We start from the raw sequence: 23,875 nt of genomic DNA, 5'->3' as shown, positions 1-23,875 counted from the left end.
TCTTCGATGGCCGCGCTCCAGGGCTGGCGGCACACACGTGTGAGGCCGTCGCTGCCTGTGCCGTGGAGTGCGGGGCGGGGCGGCGCGGCGTTGAGAGCAGGGCCAGGGATCATCGATGGCTGCACCACCTCCGTGCCCCCCCGCCCGGGGTTGCCAACTCTTGTTAGGCTCCTCTGGGAGGTTTCCCGAATGCCACGTGCCCGCGGCACACCCGCAACCCTGCCCGCCTGCGGCAGTTACAGAGCACGGTGCACGGGCTTTACGTCAGGAAGGCAAATGCACGTGACTATTACATTTAAAATACCCACTGGACTACTGTATAAATCAGGTTCAACATTTAATGTTTATTTTAATGAATGCCCTATCACTTTTCTCCCGGGTGACTCATCATCTCCCGGCGGTTTATACCTAATTCCTGGAGACGCCGGGGCAATCCTGGAGGGGCGGCAACCCTACCCTTGTACTCGGCAGGGTAAGAAATGGCTGCACCGCCGCAGCACCAGCCTCACTGCTCTGAGGGCTGACACTGCATTAAACCGCCCAGTTTGCAAGGCCCAGGCCCCCGTTTCTGGCATCCCTTCTACAAGCTGTCTCCAGCAGGGATGAGAAGGGCACTCGAGGAGATGAATATGTGGCACCCCAGCCTAAAAGGCTGTCACTGCTCCTTCTCTGGCCCTGCAGAGCACGGGGAGGTGCATTCCCTAGTCAAGAACGCACTTACTTTTCATCTTCCAGGGGGGGGACGGGAGGACTTTTTTTCAAGGAACATATATATAAATGAACTTCCTCAGCAAGTTTTCAAAAGGAAAGTAAGCATTGTAACTGAGCGATTAAAGACAGCTTGAAAGTGTCTGCTACAAGGAGCACAGAACTCAGTAGCATAGAAGCATCTCCCCGACTCCAAAGAAATGGAGATTTCACCTCTAGGCCTGAACAAAGCATAGGTATGAACCACACAGCAAGTGTCAAACTACATGGCAAAAAGAAGAGACTCCATATACATAGATACTTACACAGATGACAATTAAGATGTTGGGTGGACACCTAAGGAAGGGACAGAAGCTGCAATCCATCAATGGATCATAAGTTAAAAATGCATAAAAAAGAAGAGACTCAAGGAGAGAAAGCAATGAAGGGGCAGCATAGCCTCAGGACTTGCTTTCCACCAGCACCTTATAGTTAAATCACATCTGAAGGGCATTGAAGTTGAGGCCATTAACACACTGCCTGCTCATAACCAGAACAGGTCTCCCCCAGCTTCACAAGAGTAACTTTTAGAATACTACAATTATGAAAATGATAATTGCAGTACTTACTTTCTTATGAAAGCTAATATTCAAATGAATTACTAGTCTGGTAGCTGAAAGGGTAGACTTATTTAATTGCCCATGGATCCATTTCACAGGATGGAGAAAGAAACCATTCAATGTTCATTCTTCGTAGCACTAAGAAGGAGGAGATGAAGCCCTGCTGTAATTTGCTGAGTGAATACAGGCAGAAATTACATGCTCATGTGAACTGAGCCCTTAATAAAAAAGGTTTTTAGATTAATCAGCCATGGTGGCAGTATACAGTCATATAATTTTAATATCAATCTGGTCTGAGGAAGACTAAGGATTAGGGGATTTGGAAAAGAATAAAAATTGAATGGAAATAAAGACGCATTTAAGTACTTGTGCACCTGATCATGCTACAGAGGTCAGGTTAGGAACTGTTTATAACATTTTATTACATGTGTACCTTTTTCCTCTTTTCTAGATTAAGCTAGTCTCTTGTTCATGTTGAAATTTAAGTTTCACATATATGCAAACACGCAACATGGACCTAGAAAAAGTGCAGATTGAATGAAGCTTCTTATAAGCAGAAGCTGCCCTCAAGTTAAATAATTTTTAACAGTAAAGTCAAGTCAAAATATTCCATTTTTAAATAAACATTGACATTATGTTGCAACAGAAAACAACGGAAAAAAACCCCACACAATTTTTTTTTTAAAGATGCTCTAAGTTCTGGGCTTTTGTTTTATTAATTAAATGGTTTGAAAAAAAAATTGGCAGGAGGGAATCCCTACACATCTATATAAATTGGTAGGTTTCAGTTTCGTCAGAACAAATTCATGATGAAAAGTTGTTTTGGCAAGACAAGCTTTTCATCTTCCACAGAAGGCTTATTTTGCACCCACAGCCACCACAGTGGCTAGTTTGTGTTGGTGCCAGTTTACCTAGCACCACTTTAATGAAAGCCTGAGGGTCCTTCCATTAGAGTGAAGTTTCTGCTCCCTAGAACATAGTGCCTCTTAGTGTGCAAGCCTAATTCAGCCGTGTGTTGTTGTTTATTCTGGGTCCATGATTCTGAGGACACAATTGGGTTAAGTAGCTTCATTGCTGTTGGCAGTATAGCAGCAGTGGGTGTTGAAGACCCTCAGTTTGTTACAATGATATTTCTTTTCAGCCTCACCTTTGCTACCAGATGCTTAAGTGCAACATCTGTTCAAAAGAGCAATCAATAAGGACAGCCATTTTGATCATCTCTTCCAGACCTCCACTAAAATGCAGCAATTGCTCCACCAGCCCTGGTTTGAGCCCTGCATAGGTCAACTTGCATACAAGGCTTTCTACACCGAACACTTAGAGATGTGGCTCTTCCCTCAGGCAGAACAGGCAGGGACTATTCTTGTCAACCAGGGAATGAGTCAGCTGCTAGTTCAGGGGTGGGCAAAGAATGGCCTAGCAGGGGCTGCATTATCTGGCTTGCAGGGCCCCTAAAAAATTAGAAAATTAATATTCATCTTCCCCTGGCTGCCTGTCACGTGGCCCTTGATGGCTTGTCAAAACTCAGTCAGCGGCCCTCTGCCCGAAATAATTGCCCGCCCCTGTGCTAGTTACATAAGGTGTGAACCTTGAGGACTTAACCTGCTTCTTGTCAGCTATCATAGTAGCCTTTTGTTCTTTGCACAGAGAGGTGTGTCTTTCTGGAAAGAAATAAAGAGGTAAAGGAGATGGAGATTTTCTTCATACACTTAGCTGAGAAAATCAGTTTGAAGCTCAGACATAACAAAGAAAACAGGCAGGGTTATGGCTGCTCCACCCTTTACACACACACACAGAAGAGCATAAGGTAGCACATGGATGCTTCAGTTTACATGGATACCAAGAAAAGTGGTATGCCACGCATTTTCTCGTGCACCCCTACATTCAGATCCAAGCCAAAGCACATATTCTAAAAAGACTTCTGGAGGGAGCTAATTCTTAGAGGTGTTTTTAAAAGTCCTCTTCCTCACTTAACAGCACAAAATAGAGACATACTTCCAGTGTGAAGATACTAGCACAGACCCCACATCATTACAAATAGACTCCCCCAGCCTCCCTCAAGGCAGAGTAAGGTCCAGTGTCTTATATGCATATCCATCCTATGGCTTATGTCCCCTCCCCCACCTCCAAACAACAGCAAAAAACCGCCTTCTTTCATCTCTCCATTGCAGAGGGCTTCTGTCTTCAGGACTTTCTCTAGGTACAGATAGTAGTCATGATTGGTAACTGATAAAGATACTAACTCTCAAATTACTGTCCTACAAAATGAGAACTAAGATATAGTGCCAATATTTTCTCAACCCAATGACAGTTTCTTGTCATTATTGAGGTTTTATTCTCTCACAGGATTGTAGGCTGTGTAGCCACATGAATCTTAGCAATTCAGGAATTTATAGCCTTTGAGTAAAGATAACTTATTAATTAATTAGTCTGAATGGCTATAAGATACATTACCTTGAAAGGTCACATGCTGAGAAGATCCCAAATGAGATTTGTTGCTTTTAGGGAAGGGAAACACACAACCAAAATCCACTCCTAAATGTAGAAAAGGTTCCTTGGGTGAATTTGATATCTTTTATTAGACCAACCCAAATGGTTGGAGAATAGTTATTAAGCAAGCTTTCGGGTTCAAAAACCCTTCGTCAGGCTCAGGAAGCTGCAGCAGTTGGTGTGTGCTTTTCCTGGATGGAATGAAAAGTAAAGAAGCCAGGGGCTGGGCTGGGCTGGGGAGTCAGTTGCCAGGCAGATTATAATGTATCAAAAATCCAATGTCTATGTTTAGTCCCTGATCTCTAGTATCCAGCAGGTTGATGAAATGGAGCTCATAGGCTCGTCTCTGGGATGTGTTGTGTAAATTTCCCTTGAGGATCAGGACTGAGAGATTGGAGAGAGAGTGGCCCTCCTGTGAGAAATGTGCCCCCACCGGTAATTGGGTGTTTCTGTCTTTGATGGATTTCCGGTGTGCATTCATTCTGGTGCGCAGTTGTTGTCTGGTCTCTCCTACATATCTTCCATCAGGGCATTTGGTGCATTGGATGAGGTATACTACATTCCTGGAGGTGCAGCTGTAAGATCCTGGGATGCTGATGGCTGTGTTGTGGGGTGTAGTAATAGTGGGGGTGGTGGAGATGTGGGGGCAGGTTTTGCATTTCTTGTCATGGCACGGTCTGGATCCTTTTGGTGTGTTCTGGGGTTGAGGAAGTTTGCTTCTGGTGATGAGGTTGGCGAGGTTTGGTGCTTGTCTGAAGGCTAGGATGGGTTGCACATTAAGAAAATTGCATAAAATATAACGCCGTGCATTGAACTTGGATCAAAAACCAAGTAATCGCCAATAGTTTGGGGGGGGGGAATAGCTAATGCTTATTCGTAGTTTTTACCCAAGCTAACTTTTTTTTTTTTTTTTTAAGGCCATCAAAGTTGGACCGTTTTATAATACTGTTTTTCTGTGTTTTTGTTTTGAAAACGCGCTTGCACGTTTTCTTTTTCTGTGAAAGAATATGCTGTAATATTCAGGCTTACTTAGATGCTCAGTCTCAGGCTCGTTCACAGCTTGACTGATCCTTGTGTCTAAAAAGGGGATGTTGGTGTTGGAGTATTCTAAAGAAAGTCGGATGGAGGGATGGTGACTGTTGAATTTCTGATGGAACTCAATCAGAGATTGCAGGTTCTCAGTCCAAATGATGAAGATGTCATCGATGTATCTTAAGTATAGCAAGGGTTTGATGGTGCAGTCTTTGAGGAATTCTTCTTCCAGGTGGCTCATAAAAAGGTTGGCATACTGTGGGGCCATTTTAGTGCCCATAGCTGTTCCCATCATCTGGAGGAAGTGTTGATTATTAAAAGTGAAATTGTTGTGTGTGAGGATGAAGTGTATAAGCTCAGTGATATCTTTGGGTCTGTATTCTGGGTTGTAATCTTGTTCCTGTAGATATGTAAGGCAGGCATGGATGTCATCCTGGTGTGGGATGTTGGTGTATAGGCTGGTTGGTCTAATAAAAGATATCAAATTCACCCAAGGAACCTTGTCTGCCTATATCCTTAGACCAACACGGCTACAACCTAAACCCCTAAATGTAAGTGTTCATAAAAAGCAAAAACCTGTTTCAGTTAGTAATAGACAGGGTTGATGTAGTTAAACCAAAGCATGGCAGTTTTAAGTTCATTAGATGAATATTAGTCAATAATGAAAGCATTTTGTGAGTAAATATTTTTTAGAGAACTATCTGATGTTATTAAAGCTCATTTTCCCCATCACAAATTAACAATAAATCTGAAAGGCTTCTACCATCAAAAACGCCTTAGTTCTCACTCCCTATTTCCAAGCATTCTAAATTCATTTGAATTCTACATTTGTTTGAAAAGGGCATATTTAGAAATAAGGAAAAATGTACTGTCAGGTACCTATTTGTCAGCTGAGTTTTCAAAGTGTTTCTTCTACTCCATTCCTTAAACCTGTACTTCCCAAACAGTACATACAGGAAAAATGGATTGTCCTGGGAGGCTGGATGAGCAGTACTCAGTCCATTTATGGGCCAGATCCAGCCAGTGATCCCAGGCCAAGAACAGAGGGGCCCTATCCAGCTGATGGGGAGGGGGGGCAGCATATTCCTGATCCAGCAGCATAGGGGAAGGAAGCATGCCTTGGCCCTGTGGGGAGAACGGGCCATAACCCAGCACCAAGACAGCAGTACAGAAGGGCAGGGATGGTGGTGTGGCCCAGCTTGGACCCACCATGCAAGTTTTGAGGCCTGGCAACCAGGGAGGGTGACAGTATTATTTGCCACTGTTCCCCTGCTGCCAGATTTCCTGCAAGCCTGATGCCCTGGCTTTGTGAGCTGGATTTAGCCTGTGGGCCAGAGCCTGAGCAACCTTGGATTATAGCATAAAGGCAGGCCCCATAACTGTGAAATACTGGTATTAGGAAAGAAAGCAAGTGGTGGCTATAGCTTGAATTTATTAGCATCTCATTATTGGCTGGAAGAGAGCTTTTGGAAGAAGTATAGTTCAAGAGTAAACTTAAAAAAAAAGGAGAGGAGATACGATTAGGAATCACAGGAAAAAGAAGTTACTCTACTAAACTGGCAGGAGAAGGAAGAATATGTGCACTTCTAGTAAGAATGGTAGTAGTTTCCCATTCAAAATAATTAGAAGCAGAAAAATAAACAGGGATGAGGGCCAAATAACAGATAGCCAAGAAATGCAGCTTTGATATATTCCCCAGAGATTTGTTTATACTTTTTGCTTCCTGAAGGTGGAGCTAAATGCTCAGTTGAGGACTAAAGGAAGGACCGGAAAAGAAGAAAAAGACAGTTCTCAGCAACGCTGGGCAAAGTGAAGGACAGCAAGCACCTGGAGACAAGTAATCACCATTCACAAATATATTATTCTCTTTCTGTTTTTAGGGTCTGTTTAGAAGAGCTGGCTGACTGAACACTTGCATGACTACAGCCAGCTATTTATAGGCATCCACTACTCCAAAAAACACTTGAAATGGGCATTTTTGGAGAGACACCATAGCAGCACACATCTTTCTTCTCTGCCTTGTAAAATTTTTATCTATATCTATAGAGCGGGGCACTACTCCATTCATATGGAACATCTGCATATTCACACCACAACAGTGACAATAGATGAAATTTTCTAGCTAAAAACTCAGCACAATAACATATAAAAGTGACCTTGACTACATAGCACCTGCAGCACTGCCTCTCAGCAAGTTGCCTCCCAAGAAGCAAGGTGTTCAGTTGCCTGTACTGGGGAAGCAGAAGGTTTCGCAGCCTTTGGAGCTAAATTTTCTGAGCCACCTGCCATCCCCAAATTCTAGTTCAAACATCAGATCTATTTTGAGATTAATTCTTTACCAAATCTTCAGCTGACTTACAGTAATTTGCTACAGATTTGTGGACCTCTGAATACAGAGCAAGTACTCAGTTATAAGAACAAAAGCATCTCGGCAGCATTTAAAAAGGAAGTCTTTTAGAACTGGCAAGATCTATTCAATAGGCCCAGCAAATAAATGATGGTATTGAGATGATGCACTTGCTGTTTGCTTTTGTTTAGCCATCTCCCACCTTTGCCACTCAGCTGACAGTTTCTTGCAAGCATTCCAAGGCTTCTTGGTACTTCTTTGCATGAACAAACCAGCACAGCAGATACAATAGGGCAACTGAGGAGCATCATGTTATGCTGCACAGAGGTAATTGCTTTCACATCCACTTTACCTTCTAGCATATACACATATTCATGCTAGCCTACAATCCACTTTTTCAGGGCAGGTACCTTTTCGTGGCTTAGACTGCACTACAAGGCAGATTCAAGATGCATGCTTCATTGCTTCAGCTCCTATGAAGGCTTCTATGCTAGGCAGTGCATAAAGCTCAACTGAAGGGCTTTCTGCTTTCTCCTCCCCCTGAAAAAGAATCTAAAGGGCATTTATTTATACAGTCCTAGGACCTCAAAACCCTAATCTGGATAAGGACTCCCAGATCACTGCACACTACAAAGAGGATTCTAGCTCAAGTAAGCTTAGTTTAACATTTTATAAAAGACACAAGACTCTGCTGTCCCTAAAAACCTTCAATGGCAGCTGTGTCCTTTATAGAAAAAGGGTTCCTGACCATGAAGCTCTTGTGTGTACAGCAACTTGGGTCACTGGTATTGAACATGTTGGTTGACAATGGGGTACTCCAGCATAGGGTGTAACCAAGCAAGAACAAAGCATGTCTCACTGCTCTCCCTAGTAGTGTGACAATATAAACTGACAGAGATGGCACTCCTTTTGTCCTGGAGTTCTGTCCTACCAGGAAACTCTACATCTGGCCTTGCAAACCAGTATTCTTGCTGGATGGATCCAGAGTGGGTTATACTTTTTAAAAAGTAAGCTGCTCTAGCTAAAGAGGTACAGTGTATTTTTGTTACTCACTTTGCTTTTGGAAATGTGTGTTTTCTGTTTTTTCTTCTCCATTATAACCACAACAGGATCATGTTCAGTTCAAACCAGTTTCTCCTTTATTAGGTTCAAGTTCAAATCACATACATTGTGACTCAATAAAGGAAGAAGTAATTTCAAATAAGGTAATATTTTAACATCTGTCTCTCCAGGCAACTGTACAATCAGGTAGCATTAATAAAATGCACAGGCAACCCATCTGGAAAAGAACAGATAAAGGATTAGCTTGAGCAGGTCAATACTTTGGGAGCATTTTAACTGTTCTCAGGTAATTGCTTCACATTCTTTGTGTTCTCTCCAGAAAGATTTCATACAAATTCTTCAGGCCCAGAAATGTGGTCCTCATACTACCAGTCTCCTAGAACTCCAAGACACCTTTCCCCAGAAAAAGGTGTAAACTAGTTTTAAAATTGTTAAATTACTTCAGACTGAGGGGAACTGCAGGTTTGAGGCTTTGCATATATAAAAATGTAAAATATGTAACTGTCAACTTTACATCTAATCCCTTCAAAAACCTATTTCTAACTGACACACACTTACATGCATCACTGGAAGTTTCATTTGGAGCTTCATTTCAGGCTGTATCCAAGTTCACTGGCATGAACTTAATTTGTTATTCCAATGGGTCCCCAAATGGAACCCAAACGAAGACATGCGTAAGCAAGTTGTCAGCCAGGAATGAATTAATGTAAGAAAGTTTGTATAAGCCAGTGGTCAGCTTTTTTAGTACTGGATTTAGGAGCCCCTCCTGATTATATTTGAATGAGAAGGCAGCAGCTTTTTAGTTCAGCCCTAAAAAGAGATCCCTAGTTTTCAGTTTGGACTTAATAACATTCGGCTTATGGAACACTTGAACCCTGGCCACATTAGGGCACTCACTCATGGGCTATATTGTAAGCAAGGGGTTATCTGAACCATGGCTAAAACTCTGTAACTGCTAAAGGAAAAAACAATTATACTCAGTACTGGATGTATCCAAATCAAGCTTTATGAAAAGCATAAAACAGCATTCCTTCTGCCCTGGTACCTTCAGTATCACTGACCATTACCAAAAGAACAGTTTTGAAGCCTAAGGCAGACATATTTAGAGCATCCTCATCTATAAGAAGATTGAGCAAAATGAAAATAAAGGTGAAGGCTACTGTATTTCTGGATGGGATGAGCCTTCCATTTGGAGAAGTGTTGCTAACAGATTGTTGAGAAGCAAAAAAGTTCACATACTTCTGAGCTAGTACCATAACACCATACTGCCAAAACAAATTATTTAGAGATGCAGCTTGGAGAGAAGAGACGCACCATTATTAGCCCTTACAGAATCATGCAAATCAAGCAAGTAAGTAAAACATGTAGGGGGTTGAACACTATTGCCTCCTTTCAACCCTTTTCCTTTGCAACAACCCTTAATTTTCTTCAATTTAACTCCTCAGGTACCTCTCCACTATTTACCCAGCTACATTAATTCCCCTCCCCACCCCAACCTGTCTCTCACCCATTGACTCCTTAATTTACATTGTCAGTGATGGGCTTTCCTGCATGCATATCAGTTTCTGGCTTCTTTACTATTCATTCCATACAAGAAGAGCACACACCAACTGCAGATGCTTCCTCAGACTGATGAAGGGTGTTTGTGCCCAAAAGCTTGCAAAGAAGATTTTTTTTCCAACTATTTGAGTTGGTTTAATAAAATATATCAGATTTACCAAAATAACCTTGTCTACTTAATTTTCAAAGCATTTAGAAAGAGTTTAAGTTGTTTGGTTTTTTGATTCTTTTTAGTAGGAAGGGGAGAGGCGGGGGAATGTTGCCCAGTCTGGATGAACAGCCTCTAGTTGTAGAATCGAACTATTCTACAAAACTAGAAAATAAGAGTTGTCTGCATGCAAAGGTACATCCAAACACCATATAGTTTTTTAGAAGAAAATAAACAGCCTGAAAACATTAGTGGTGCTACCTAAAGCTTTCCAACTAGATCCAAGTTGACAGCTCAGATTTAAAACACTCTCAAGATTCTCAGAATGTCTTAATTGAAGGTGCACTTTTAGTACTGGATATTAGGCCTGTGCAAAGCAGCAAGTATTCGATTTGGATTTGGCCAATTTGAGGGACAGTGATTCAATTCAGTGATCAAATCACTGTCCCAATTCGATTCAGCTGATTCAGATTCAGAGATTCAGCCCTGAAATTGGCGACCAAAGCTTCAGACAGCCCTAACAGATAGGAATACATTCTCAGATGGTGACAGAGCAAGGGAGGGAGTGAAGCTAGGACTAGGTAAGGGGTGCCATTCCCAGGGCTGCACAGTGCTCCGCCTCTTCTCTCGTGCCTGGACTCTGTCTGTCCCCACTCACCACAGCTCCTGGGCTGCGCTGTGCCCTAGTGCAGGCAGCTGATGTCGGCTGCTCCCGGGGCTGCTGCAGCAGAGGCTGGGGGGAATGGCAGCAAGCGGAGCCCCGGGCAGTGTGGGACGTGGCACAGGTTGTTCGTGCTAACCCTAGACCCTGCTGCAGCAGCCCCAGGAGAAACTAGCACCGGCTGCAACCGGGGGGGGGGGCGCACTGCCATGCCTCTTGCTGCTCCGCACCTCCCCGGGAGGGCTGGGGGGCTGTGTCAGGCTCTTCCCAGGGGTGTGCGCCCCCAGATCTGTGCACAGGATGACAGCAGGCTGCCACTGCAGGCTGGCGGTGTTTCTGGTGCTCAGTGTGCCCACCCCGAGTGTCAGGAAGAGTCAGCCTGGGGCTCTGCTTACTGCCACTCCCCTCAGTCCCTACTACAACAGCCCCAAGAGCAACCAACACCAGCTGCCTACACCATGGCACAGCGCAGCCCAGGAGCTGGGGTGAGTGGGGAGAGGCAGAGCCCAGGCACGGGGGAACAGGTGAAGCACAGTGCAGCCCTGGGAACAGCACCCCTCCCCTTGCCCCTTCTCTAGTCCCAGCCTCACTCCTTCGGGAACCTATCCGTATTTGTTACATTATAAAGTGGGCTTACCTTATGCGAGGGAAACCTGTATAAGCCTATGGCAGAATCTCTGAATCGGCTCTGAATCTCTCCAAATCAATTTGGAGCCTTCCGATTCAATTCGGACCTCTTAATGAGTCTCCTGATTCGATTTGAATTTGGCAATTCGGCTGCTCAATCAGGCTGAATCTCCTCTAAAATGAATCAGCTACCAAAGCTTCACACAGCCCTACTGGATATCAGTGTGGCTCACAAACTCTTAGGAACTTTCTACTTAAACCATACTTGGATTAGTTTGACAAACCAATCTGACCCTCACAGCCCTTTTTATTTCTTTTCAGGCAAAGCACTCCAGTTTGGAATTGGACTTTCAAAATCTTCATGCAGTATAATTTTACAAAAGAGCCTTGTTCTTGAGTTAGGCAGTGTCTACAGCAGGGGTGGGCAAAATATGGTTCGTGGGCCGCATCTGGCCCACAGCAGGTCCCTCAGTCCCCTGGCCCAGTCCAGTGGGCATGCAGCAGGGCTGGGACAGCTCTGCAGCTGGATTACCCTGTGTCTCCGCTGCCTCCAGGCTGCTCCACGAGCAGCAGTGGCAGCACAGAGCAGACAGGTCAGCCTTGGGTAGCTGCAGCAGGGAACTGCCAGCAGCAGGAGGGGCAGGGACCACTTTTACCCCATGCTGAGCAACAGCTTTTGTCCTGCACTGCAGCTACTGAGTCTGGGCGAGTAAGCCTGGAGCAGGCACAGAGCGCATGGCTCTGCAACACAGGTCCTTGTCAGTACCACAGGCCTGGGGTGGGCAGCAGTGTGGGCCAGGAGCTGCCACTGCTCGTGCTGCCTAGAAAGGCAGTCCAGCTGCAGAGCCATCCCAATTCTAGAAAAATCTGGTGCCCCTTACCAATAAGATTTATGCTTTGTCCAAGCCCAGTTCCTCTGGAGTGGAGATTCCCAATTCGTTCAAAGTTGGTCTAAGTTCCTGGATAACATAAGGGTAGATTTCCTTGTGAGGTCCTGCCTTATCCTGAAAAATAAAATAAAGAGGTGTTAAAACAGCAGAAATATGGCCCAGCAAGGTCAGTGTTACACTAAACATTGGATAGCACTTGCCTGGCACTGTTTACCATATGCCCACTATAGCAGTGGTTCCCAACCTTTGTTATACCGTGGAGTGGCAAAAATATTTAAATTTACATATTTAGATTTAATTTTTCTGTGGGCGGGGGATTGCGAGGATCAGGTCTGGTTGGGGCACCGCAGCCACAGGCACCAGGGGACCCTGCAGAGAAGGGGGCTGCACAGGTGGTGGCCCAGGGGGACCCAGCTGGGGCTGCCTAGGAAGAAGGGGCTCTGCTGCCTTCCCTAACAGCAGTAGTGACATGTAGGGGGTGCATGTGCACCCCCTTAAAGGCCACACTCCCTGCTCAGGTGACAGGTACAGGAACGCCGGTACCCCCCATGCGAGTGCCGGCTGGGGAGTGGGAGCACCAGATGAAGCGCTGTGGCCACTTCCCTGCCCTCCACCCTGGGCACCAATTGCCCATACCTAGGACTAAGCAGCAAAGCCGCCTCCCTGCCCTCCACCCTGGGCATTTCCCCACCCATGTCCTCCCACTCCCAGTCACGGGCCACCCAGTTTTAACCCCACACATGACTGCTGGCAGCCCGGGCCTGGTGGTTGGGAACCTCTGCACTATAGTACCTACCTCTTATATAGTAGTCCATCTCCCATAAGATTAAAGGGCACTATACCAAAAACTAATATAGAGCAGGTCTCTTGAGATGGATGTTTCCACAGAAGTTACATAAAAGCCTGTTACCAATACACCACATCTACTAAGCTGGAGTTGAACAGCAGTCTTGAACAGAACAGCAGTTGAACTAATCCATCATAGTGAGGACTGGCTGGCATTTCTAAAATGTCAGTCTTCAGTACAAGGACTAAAGCTACAAGTTTGCTTTACTGGGGTGGGGGGAAGAAAGAGGAACATGTCCCCTACTCTATTCTGACGTGGTGGTCAAGAAAGTTTACCAATTTGTTCTGCTCTCTTCTAGCAAACCGAGTAAATGGTGGGAAGGAAAAAGTACAATTGTAAGATAGGGCATGTATACCTATGCTGCCATTCTCTTTCCTTCAGACAGCAAATTGAAACTAATCACATGATCCAAAGACAAAGCACATACTACCTTTGGTAGTGTCAGGAAACTGGGTTTCCACTAACTAAACGGTGAATAAAATATAGTGAAAAAGTAGAAGACTCATACATCTGTTTTAAAGACCTTCAATCAACATCAACATTTCCAGCTATCATACCCTACTCAGTAGTTTTCAACTTTTTTTCATTTGCAGACCCCCAAAAGATTTCCAAATGGAGGTGCAGACCCCTTTGGAAATTTCAGATAAAGGTGTGGATCCTTTCAATTGTAGCGTGGGTAGTCACATACTTTTGTTTGATCATAGTCATCTTTCACAGACCTATTAAGACAGTCTGCGGACCCCTAGAGGTCGCCAGACCACAGGTTAAAAACCACTGCCCTACATTGTTTCACTCACCTTTATAGCTTCTAAGATGCGGACTGCACTAGCAAAGTCATTTAACCGTCTGCACGCTCTCAACGCAGCATCAATGATTTTTGGTTCTGGAACCAGATCATAACTCACCAGTGTATTCATGCCTATTGAGATGAGACAAGGAAAACAGTCAGAGATTGTCCTAGGTAATTTGCACACTAAAGGGAGTGAAGGAGTGGGTAGCTTAGAAATTTTTGGATGAGTACTTTCAAAAAGCTCAGCTAAAACCATGTAAGCTACCTGGACCTACCTATCCTTTCCAAAATGCCAGTTACTATAGCATCCAACTACAGGAGTCAATTTCAAAATTCTCTCCCCCATAATTTCAGAACCTCCTCACCCCATTGGTTTTTTTCTTCAAGCAAAGAAATCAATAGTAAATCAGCTAGAAGAGCTGTGACAGAAAAATAGATTCTATCAATTACTGTCCACACTTCAGCTATGAAGCAAACCTCCAGAATTTACTTACATAGATATTTATTCATTAACCAACAACTGAGCTTGGTCACTCTCAACAAAATCCACCCTCAAGAAACTTACTATCAGCTGTTGGTGAAAAAAGGTCTCACATTTAAAACTAATTCTTAAATTAGAAAGAATCTAGACACTTAAGCAGCTAGTAAGCCTTTTGAATGCTAGCATCATGTTCATCAATAAGTAAACTAAAAGTGAAATCCAGGTCTTCTGCATCACTGAGCTTCAAGTGTTTTGCTACACAACAATCCAAGGCAGTACATTATCAACTGGACTTTGTACTACACACCAATTTTATCTCAGGAGCCCCAATGACCGCAAACCCTTGGCCAGCAGAATGTATGGAAGTCTCCACTTGATTCCTAGGTTCTTTTACCTCCTTAAATGTCAAGTACAGTAGTTCATGCCATTCCAGGTAGTTCTGAAGCATATAGAAGGTGCAGTTCCATACTATGGAACTAAGTTTCAGAGGATTTGTCAACAATCCCCTGAAAGTCACATCAGACCTTTTACTTTCTAGCCTAGCTGTAATATTTAGTGGTGCTACCATTCTAAGACACTAAGTTGTTCTCACATTACTCTATACCTGTAGTGGATTGGGGGCAGAAGGATTATCTAACATACCTTTCCTTAGCTCCCAGGCATCAATATCTGGTTTGTTGAAGTACGTTACCCAACGAGCATCAAATTCTTCATCTGATTCATGTGCCTCATGGGAGTAGCAGTGAGCAGGCAATACAGCTGTATTAGGAAGGAACACGGGAGGGTTAAACAAAATCTCGCTTTTCATTAAAAAAGAAAATTCAGGCCAGTAGACTGCAGCAGTTAAGTCATTTAGTCAGGGTACAGCCAATAATTACATAAGTTTGAGTCACTAGTTCAGTACAGTGCATTTAGAATAAAGTGTCATGTTTGATGGCAAGATGGTCTAAGTAAAGCCCTTTACAGAAAGGTGTTACTCTCATTTTGAAGGAGTGGACCTACAAAACATTCCTGAACTGGATTGAAAATGTATGCAAATACAACTCAAAAGCTTGCAAGACTAATTGAGGAACCAGGTTATTCAGACAAAGTAAAACAGGCTATCTTGCCATTGTTAGCCCTGTCCAATAAATTCCTTTTTTTTTTCTGTGCCCCTAAACAAATGAGTCCATTACAATATTTTTGTTCTTTTGCAGCAGAAGATGGTTTTATTTATAGCATGCAATTCATAACATTGTCAGCATCATCTAGGAAATCACAAGGATGTAAACCTAATAAAGCTACATCAGTTTATTTTCTGAAGTGGCAAGACTGGGGAAAGAGAAAGTAAATCAGATGCTTCTTGCCACTTTCAGGCTTAGGCTTGTCTATACAAGGAAACATAGAGTATGTATTTCAGAATACTATCGGTTTTGCAATAATACAGGAATGGGTAGACAAGTCTTGAAATTGCTCAATGATTGGTTTTGTAAGCCAAGGGAGGAAACATTTTCTAATTTCTAACAAAAATTCTTAAATGATTAGGTAACACAGGGGTTGGGGAGGACACAGAACAGGAAAGTTAGCAGATGACTCAGTAACAGCAGGACATAAACTTGTGTCTAGGTTATCAGCTTGGCAGTGGATGAAAGCTTACTTTCAGCCCGTGGCTGGCTGCTGGCCCATGTCTAGTGACTTAGTGGCATTTATCCTCTCCCAGGAAGACCTCTACAGACTCCAGAAGCCTCATTGAGACAAAACTACCTATCCCCAGGGAAGATAAAGCTTGGTCAATGAGGAAGTCTGATTCAATAAAGAAGTGGCATTACAGAATAGATTATACACAGAACTTCAGTCTTTAGGACTGCCATCCAGCATGAAGTTTACAATGAAACTTGAGTTTCTTGATAGGCTAAAAGAAGTAGGGTTCTTCAGTCTGGAGAAGAGAAGACTGAGGGGGGATTTGATAACAGTCTTCAAATACCTAAAAGGTGATTAGAGAGAAGATGGAGATGTACTTCTCTGTGGCCACATGGAACACTACTAAAAGCAATGGACTCAAGGTGCTAGTGCACCAGAGAAAATTTAGGTTGGAGAGTAAGACTATGAGGGTGGCTAAGTACTGGAACACGCTACCTAGACAACTTGTGAAATCTCCATCCCTAGAAATCTGCAATAGCAGGCTAGACAGACACATGGCTGGGATGGTTTAGTTAGGATGATTCTGCTTTAAGCAGAGGAGAGAGCTGGACTAAATGACCTTGTACAGTCCCTTCTAGCCCTATCTTCCTATGATCCTATGAAAATGTACTGGAATTTAAGATGAAGATAACATTCATAAAGTCATAACTTTGTTCTCTCCCTTAATGCTATTTTACCAATTGTGTCTTTGGACCACTAACTAAAAGGATTCACGAGGGACAGTGGTTTTAATGCCCCAAAACTTGTCCAACATCCATCACAATTATCCAATTTGTCCAGTACAAGTTATCACAAAACCCTCTCGCTTCTTGTACATTTCTTTCACCACCACAGCTACAACAATTCAACCCCAAAAGAATGAACATTTTTTTTGGCAGACGCCAAACCTGTAGGACAAAATTTTAGCGGCTGCACAGAACTCAATTAGGTCTCTCTCATGCAATGCAAGTACATTCCCAGCTACCCCACCCACAGATTATGTAGTTGGCTGCAAATATTTCCCTCCCACAGCTTTCAATATTACATTCCTTCCACTATCTGTACTGCCAGAAGAGGAACCCCCCCCAAATAACTGCACTCATGAATCTGCCTACCTAGCTAACTCAAGAACTAGGGATGTAACTAGTTAAATGACAGTTGTATTTATACCATTTACTGCTTAGTGACCTCCAGCAGAAATGGCCCTGGCCCCAGCCTCTTATGTTCACTGTGCAGCCGGTGCTGTGCAGGCCCCAGACCACTGATGGGGAGCCACAGACAAGGTGCTGCCCAGCTTCAAGGCTGCAGCTTCCCCTTGCCCCACAGGCAGGGGCTGGGGCTACCAATCACTTCTGTGCCCAGATCTCACCACCATGGAAAGGGAGGCATGGAGGGAGGGAAGGAAGGAGGTGCTAGACCACCCTGCAGGAGTCAGGTGGGGCCTTCCTGCTGCAGCAGCAAGACTCCTGGGCCCTGCGGTGGGTCTGTCCAGCTCCCCTGCAGTGGCAGGCCCTGGGCAGGGCAACAGGCATATTGCATCCTTTCCCTTCCCACCCATGGTGCTGGGGCTGCACGGGGCCTGATCAAGCGGGCAGCTGGCTCGGCCCGAGGTGGCAAGCAGAGGACACTGGGTCTGATGGGTAACTGCCAGGCCCTCACATAGTAAGCGCAGCCCCAGGGTACTCAGCAGCAGTGGCCTGGGAGTCTGCTGTTGCAGCGCTAATGCTCCCCCCACCCCATCCCTACTGTACCACCATTCAGGAATGCTCTAGGGCTGCAATCACAGTGTGAGGGGCTGATCACAACCCCTCAGACTTGGTGCTGCTTGGTCCAGCTGTGGCAGCACCTCTTTGGGCCAAGCTAGCCTCACTCTCAGCCTCGCCTCATGGCTCAGACAGGTGCTGCATGGCTCCAGCACCACAATCAGGAGGGGTAAAGGATACAGCGCACTCGGTGGAGGCCACATTGCTGGGACCAGCTCCCCACATCCTCTGTGGTGAGTTAGGAAGGGCCCAGCCTGGCAGTGCAGAAGAGCCTTCCAGGTCTAAGTTGCAGTAGCACAAGTGTGGTGGGAGGCGCAGGAAGCTCATAACCCATTGTCACTGCCGTTCACTGCAGTGAAGGGTACGAGACCTTTAGAGGCCCGTCAGGCGGGTACTTGTGACGCTAGGAGTGGAATTAGGCACAGGACGCTTATCGGTTGCAAAGCAAGATTATTTACTTACTCCATCAAGGTGGTGAAAGACGGAGGTTAAAGATACTTGGTTAGTTACAGCTTAGGGTTCGTAGGTCAGTCTGCATAAGTAGATCAGTTCGCAAAACTGGTCGGGCAGAATTGTCGGGTCGGGGTCGTCGATTACGTCTGAGAAGGTCGAAGACCTGCGGGGGGGACCACGACGAACTGGCAAGTGATCAAATTGCCGGTTTTCTCTAACACCTATGTCAGAGGTCTCCAGGTATATACGGAGTCGCTCTTCCCCCACTACGCGGAAATGCAGCGGGGTTTTGTTTGTGTACTAGCCAATTGCTTTTCGCCACGTCATAAATTTAATTAGAATCACCAATTATTATAGAGGTTTTTCACTAGGTGTTATCACAGGGTCACTCCTTGTTTTCTTTGACCAATTATAATGATTTATGTACAGCACAGAAGGCTAAGTTTCATTTCTAGTTAGTGTCGCAGTTATAAATCCCTTTTTGACATGTGCAGCAAAAACTGTTACTATCTTTTTTGTTAACCCTTAGTTAACCTAGTGCAGACTAAAACTGGTTTTGATTAACATATTTCTTGCTTGTGGCATGGGCAGTACTTAATTGGGTTGTGACACCCATCACCCTGGGATCACAGTGAAAAAATAAGGGGCTGGGGCCGTTCCTCCTTGAGGTCACTAAACTAGGTATTGTGCTATGGGTTAACCATTTAACCAATATAATTAGAGGTGGTCAAATGGATTTTTTTTTTTTTACCACAATATTTACATGCCTACCAAGAACAGGCAGAAAACAGCTAGCAGTTGAGACTGGTCCCTTCTTAAGATTACTTTATTAATAACACTAACCAAAGTTGTATCAAAATCCCTGGAGAAGCAGATACATCTTATTCTAGGTGTATGACCAACTACTTACTATGAAGCCACCACTACATGTTACAACTATCACACAATTAACTGGTTAACTGTGCAGTTACCTTCATGGCGCTATAACACCATACATAGCTCCAAGCAGCTATAAAGTTAGACCTAAAAAATGTGTACTAACTTTATACCTGGTTGCTATCAAGCTTTAATTTGCACACATACAAGGGTCTCCCCTGCAGCTGGAAGCCCCAGCAGTTGATGGGGCTCCCAGTAATAGTGGTGAACCATGCCTAGCCAGGGCTGGGAATCCCACAACTGAGGGAATTCAGCCCCAGCAACAGCCCACTCTGGGACCCAACAGCACAGAGAACTCAAGTCCTGCAGCTGTAGATCCTGGGTAACGGGGTCCAGCTGGGTCCTAGCAGCCAGAGGGGCATGGCTGCCCTGGGGGTGTATGAAAGCCATAGGGTTGAGGGATAAAGTTGCAGCAGCTGCAATCCCTGGGGGATTGTGGCAGCTGTGAACCCCCAGCCCCAGGGGTGTGTGGGGAACCCCCACAGCTGAGAGTCTCTCAAACAAGGGGGTCCCAGCTACAGGAGCTTAATTTTTGCCTAAGCAGGTGGAGCCCAGGATCAGGCTCCCCCTGCACTGGCAGTAAGGCACAATGCAATCGAATGTGCAATCCCACAATCATGCCTCCTGCATGCACATATGGCATGGCAGAAGGCACAACTGTATGGATCATGCATTAGATCCCATCATGCCTTTACCTACACATGCAGAGGACACCTAAGCATTGCATGTATTTTAGATAGCACAATGGACTAACCAAATTCTTTTGTTTTAAAGTTACGTTGGCATGTGGTTTGGCCTCAAAAAGCATGACAGTAATCCCAAGTATGATTTTCCTTCAATACATATACACTAAATGAAATTCTGGTTAGAATATCATTTTAACCTTTCACAATGTATGATTATGAGGAACATTTTAAGATAATATGGCCACCACACACAGCTTCAGGGATTTGCACACTCCAGGGACTCAGAGGACTCCCTCCACCATACCCCCAACACTCCCCACACACACCTCCCCAACTCACCCACACCCTCCCACAGCCCTCAAACACATCCTTATCCTCCACGATACCCACACACTCCACCCTAACCACAAACCCCACACCCCTCCACACCCACCGTACCCCCATGCGCACACACAATATACAAGAGTAAGACTATTTTGAGCTATTATGACAATCGCCTCTAGATGCATATAATCAGGACAAAATATTTGTTTAAATAACATTTAAATAAGTTATAGTAGATGTTCAATTTTTTTAGTATATCATTTTTTTTCTGGTTTCAAGATGCAACCACCCCTCCCAAAAGTACTCCTGGGACGAGGGGCAGGGAAAGCAATTATTTTGAGCCACTTACCGAGTTTTGACAAGCTGTCGAGAGCCACATGGGTAGCCCCACTCCTTGAGAGCTGCCCCACCCCCGGTCTCCATCTTGGAACTGAAAGTCCCACCCCCTAACCCCTGAACTTTGCCATGAGACGTCCCTCTCCTTACCCCTGGAAATACTACTTTCAGCAAGGGGTTATGCCATCTCGGAACCAGAAAAATACCAAATTATATTCTAAAAAGCAAACATCTAAAAAATTCATTAATTTGATTGCAAGAAATATTTTTGCCCTGGTTTACATACGTTTGTGTAGTGTACATAGAGGTGATCGCACAATAGCTTAATGTGACATCTTACGCTTTTATATTGCGGGTTGGGTATAAGGTTGGAGGGACAGTGGCGGGGGGCACATGGGGGGGTGTGTGTGTGTGTGGATATGTGGGGGGGGGAAGGGTGGCTGCTGTGTGTGAGGGGGTGTGGAGGCCTGAATGTATGTCAGAGCAGGGGGGAGTGGGTGCATGTGTATGGTGGGGTGCGCGTGTGGGACTTGCCCTACACGCGTGCGCACATGCACTCTGCCCCTGCCTGCACACGCACACCCCCGTACCAGCAGGGGCCATGCTCCCCAGTCCAGTCATGCAGCTGGGAGCCACACGGTGCTCCAGTGGTGCTGGACCAGGGCAGGAAGCAGGGAAATGGCTGGGGGTGGGTGGGACTGGGCTCCTGCCTCGTGCTCCCAGGTCCCCCTCGGTCCTACTGCCTCTGGCTCCTATCATCTTTGACAGGAAGCGAGGAACAGATAAATATTTTCTAAATTTTTAGGGGTCCTGTGGGCTGGATAGAATGGCCTGTTATTTTGCCTGCCCTTGGGTTAGGGGGTAGGACATCTGGTCCCAAGATGGCGGCCAGGGGTAAGGTACATGGCGAGGGGCAGGGCTACCATTGCAGCCCTTGACAGCTCACCAAAATTCATTAAGCAGCCCTCCAGCCAAAATAATTGCCCAACCCTGAGGCGCTGGCTCTTCTGGGCACGTGCCGAATTTCAAATAAAGTGTCGGTTTATTTGGTTTTGTAAATGTTTGCAAGCAGCCCTAGTGAACAAGACCAACATGATAACATTGATTTAATTTATGTCATCGTTAACTGAGTGTTTCTTACATGCAGGAGTGTTAACACTAGAGCCAACATTTGAAAAAGTAAGAAGCAAAACCGGAATAATATTTATCTCAATGAGAAAAAGGAAGGGGAAAGAGATCAACCAGCCCAAGTCTATGAAATTAATTCCTACAAGAACTAAAGACCATCACCACCTCACCATCTTTCACGCCAAGGGCAAGGTGCAGTTCTGTGGCTCTGCCTTCGACACACCCCACACTCTCTCTAAACAATTCCAGAACAGAACAAGCCACTGCACACTCTTGCCTGCCAAGACACTCATGAGAAAAATCACAAAGACAGATAGTAGTTATGTTGCTTTCTGCTGCACTGCTGGAATGCACCCAGGTACTACAGTGACATGCAGGGTAGAAAAAATGGGTATAGGCGAGAGGAACACACACACCTAGACAAAACTTACTCTTAATGCCAGTGTTCGTGTTACAAAGGCCAAAGATTTTTTTTTAAATATTTTTTTTAAGAAATGCAACAAAATATTCCCATTGCATCACACTGCGTTTGTGACTGCATATTTAGGGACAAGAAATTAAAAAGCATTACTTCAACAGATACCCTTAGAGTTTAAAAGTAAAGAACTTGAACTCAGGGCTTCAAGAAAATATTACCTCAGCTGCCAACATATGGTCTTGCAGGCTACCTTTGTTTACTAACAGGCAGAAATGAAGAATATTTACCGGCCTCGTATGGATGGTATACTGGAGAACTGAGGAACATTTGTAAAATATTAAACTCAGCAGAAGTGCAATATGAACACTAGAGACAATTCTGTGATTATCTGAAAGCAAATGGAGCCACTCAGACTGTCTTCCTCATCTTTCATTGTATTTAATGGCCCACTCTCTGCTACCTCCAAGCTGAGTCAGAATATGTGAGAGAAGCAAGGATAAGTGGGCAGGTGCAACTTGCTGGGGACTTCACAGAATTCAAGAAATAGCTCCTTGCTCCAGAGAGCTCAATAATCTAAGTAATGAATCTGACAGAAAATCATAATTGCAGAACACAAAAGGGTGAGGACAGGAATATGAATTTACATTCACAGTTTAAGACATACCTGTATTTGGGCAATACAATGTTTTGCCTACAGAGTGTTTCAAAGACCACTGCAAAACTGAATGAGGTAAGACTGGGGTTTCAGAAGAGTTTCAAAAGGACACTTCAAGACAGGGCAGCAGAGAAAGGAGACCGCATGGCTACGGTAACTGAGATCATTGAAATACAAACTGAAGAAGCACAGAAGGCAAGTGGTATAGGAAAGCAAGCAGGGGACGTGCAATGCTGGAACTCAAAAGCAAGAACAAAGAGCTTATCGGAATAATGCAATAAATAAGTCCATAGCAAGATACACACAAAAAATAAGTACAGTGAGAAGGAGATTCAGCAAAACATTTTATCACAAGGTGTTTCCTGGAACCTTCAACCATGATTTAAATAAAGAGTTCTAGGAGCTGGACAGACCACTTCAGCGCACAGATAGGAAGGAAGCAGTAACAGCTTCCTTTCCCACTTTTGTTTTCTTTTTGAAAGAGATGAAGATCACTCCCCGCAGCAATCACTCTGCATTGGAGGAACTGTACAGATACAAAATGGAATTTGTATGTGGTACATTCTTTCAGTTACCAGGTTTGGAGGCCTATTAAGTCATTTAACCTTTGGTAACTCCCCATTGTTCTGGACAGGCAAAATTGCCTTTGATCTTTATGACCAGGAAGAGGCTCATGGCCCAGGGCTACCAGCACTTGTGTGTTTCTGTCACTGCCTGAGTTTTGGGTCCCCCTTTGGTTTCGAGGCAGGTGCACAACAAATGAGAAGGTACATTTTCCCATGAGCGCAAGAAACCAGGAAGGCCACTTGATACAAATCAGGATTAGGGGGCCTTTCTATGAGAACCTGCCACGGTGGCTGGTGGGACAGGTGACCATCTTCACACTGGAGCCACTGTGGCCGTTCCCAGGGGAGGGTAGGAGAGGGAGGCACAAGGCAGCAGGCAGGGGAAAACCAGGCAGCAGACACAGGGCAGAGGTGCCCGAGCCACCAGGCTGCTACAGCCCCGGGGCCCTGCAGGGAGGGCAGCCTGACTTCTGCTCCCGCTCCCCTTCGCCGGCATGGCCCAGCTCCGCTCAATGTCACCTTCCTGCTGGAGGCCTCCGATACCACAGCAGAGCAGGGCCCGCCCCAGCCCTAGCACCAGCTGCAGCAACCCCAGGTCGGAACCTGCGACCCGGGCGCGGCCCACGCCCCATAACCTTGATGGGGCAGGTGCAGCGGCCGGGCCCGGAGCTCGCACCGCAGCGGCGGCCGAGACCCGGCGGGGGTGGAG

At 45.1% G+C, this 23,875-nt stretch overlaps 2 protein-coding genes across 4 annotated transcripts in view; both read right to left on the bottom strand.

The window, feature by feature from the left end:
* The window catches only part of FAM219B (family with sequence similarity 219 member B), a 17,011-nt gene extending 8,666 nt beyond the window's left edge, over positions 1–8,345 (bottom strand). For all 3 annotated transcript variants that reach the window (XM_025210532.1, XM_014522459.2, XM_025210533.1), the window contains exon 1: positions 8,230–8,345. In XM_025210532.1, the coding sequence (XP_025066317.1) occupies positions 8,230–8,271 (42 nt within the window). In that variant the 5' untranslated portion in view covers positions 8,272–8,345. The remainder of the gene's footprint in view (positions 1–8,229) is intronic.
* Positions 8,293–23,875, bottom strand: part of LOC102379126 — a 16,254-nt gene continuing 671 nt past the window's right edge. The window contains 5 exon segments of the mRNA XM_025210555.1: positions 8,293–8,455; positions 12,116–12,238; positions 13,769–13,890; positions 14,885–15,001; positions 23,686–23,870. Of these exon segments, the coding sequence (XP_025066340.1) occupies positions 12,125–12,238; positions 13,769–13,890; positions 14,885–15,001; positions 23,686–23,870 (538 nt within the window). The 3' untranslated portion in view covers positions 8,293–8,455; positions 12,116–12,124.

The sequence above is a fragment of the Alligator sinensis genome, unplaced genomic scaffold (genome assembly GCF_000455745.1).
Source record: "Alligator sinensis unplaced genomic scaffold, ASM45574v1 scaffold311_1, whole genome shotgun sequence".
NCBI classification, from domain to species: Eukaryota; Metazoa; Chordata; order Crocodylia; family Alligatoridae; genus Alligator; species Alligator sinensis.
This window is presented reverse-complemented; position numbering and strand designations above follow the sequence as displayed.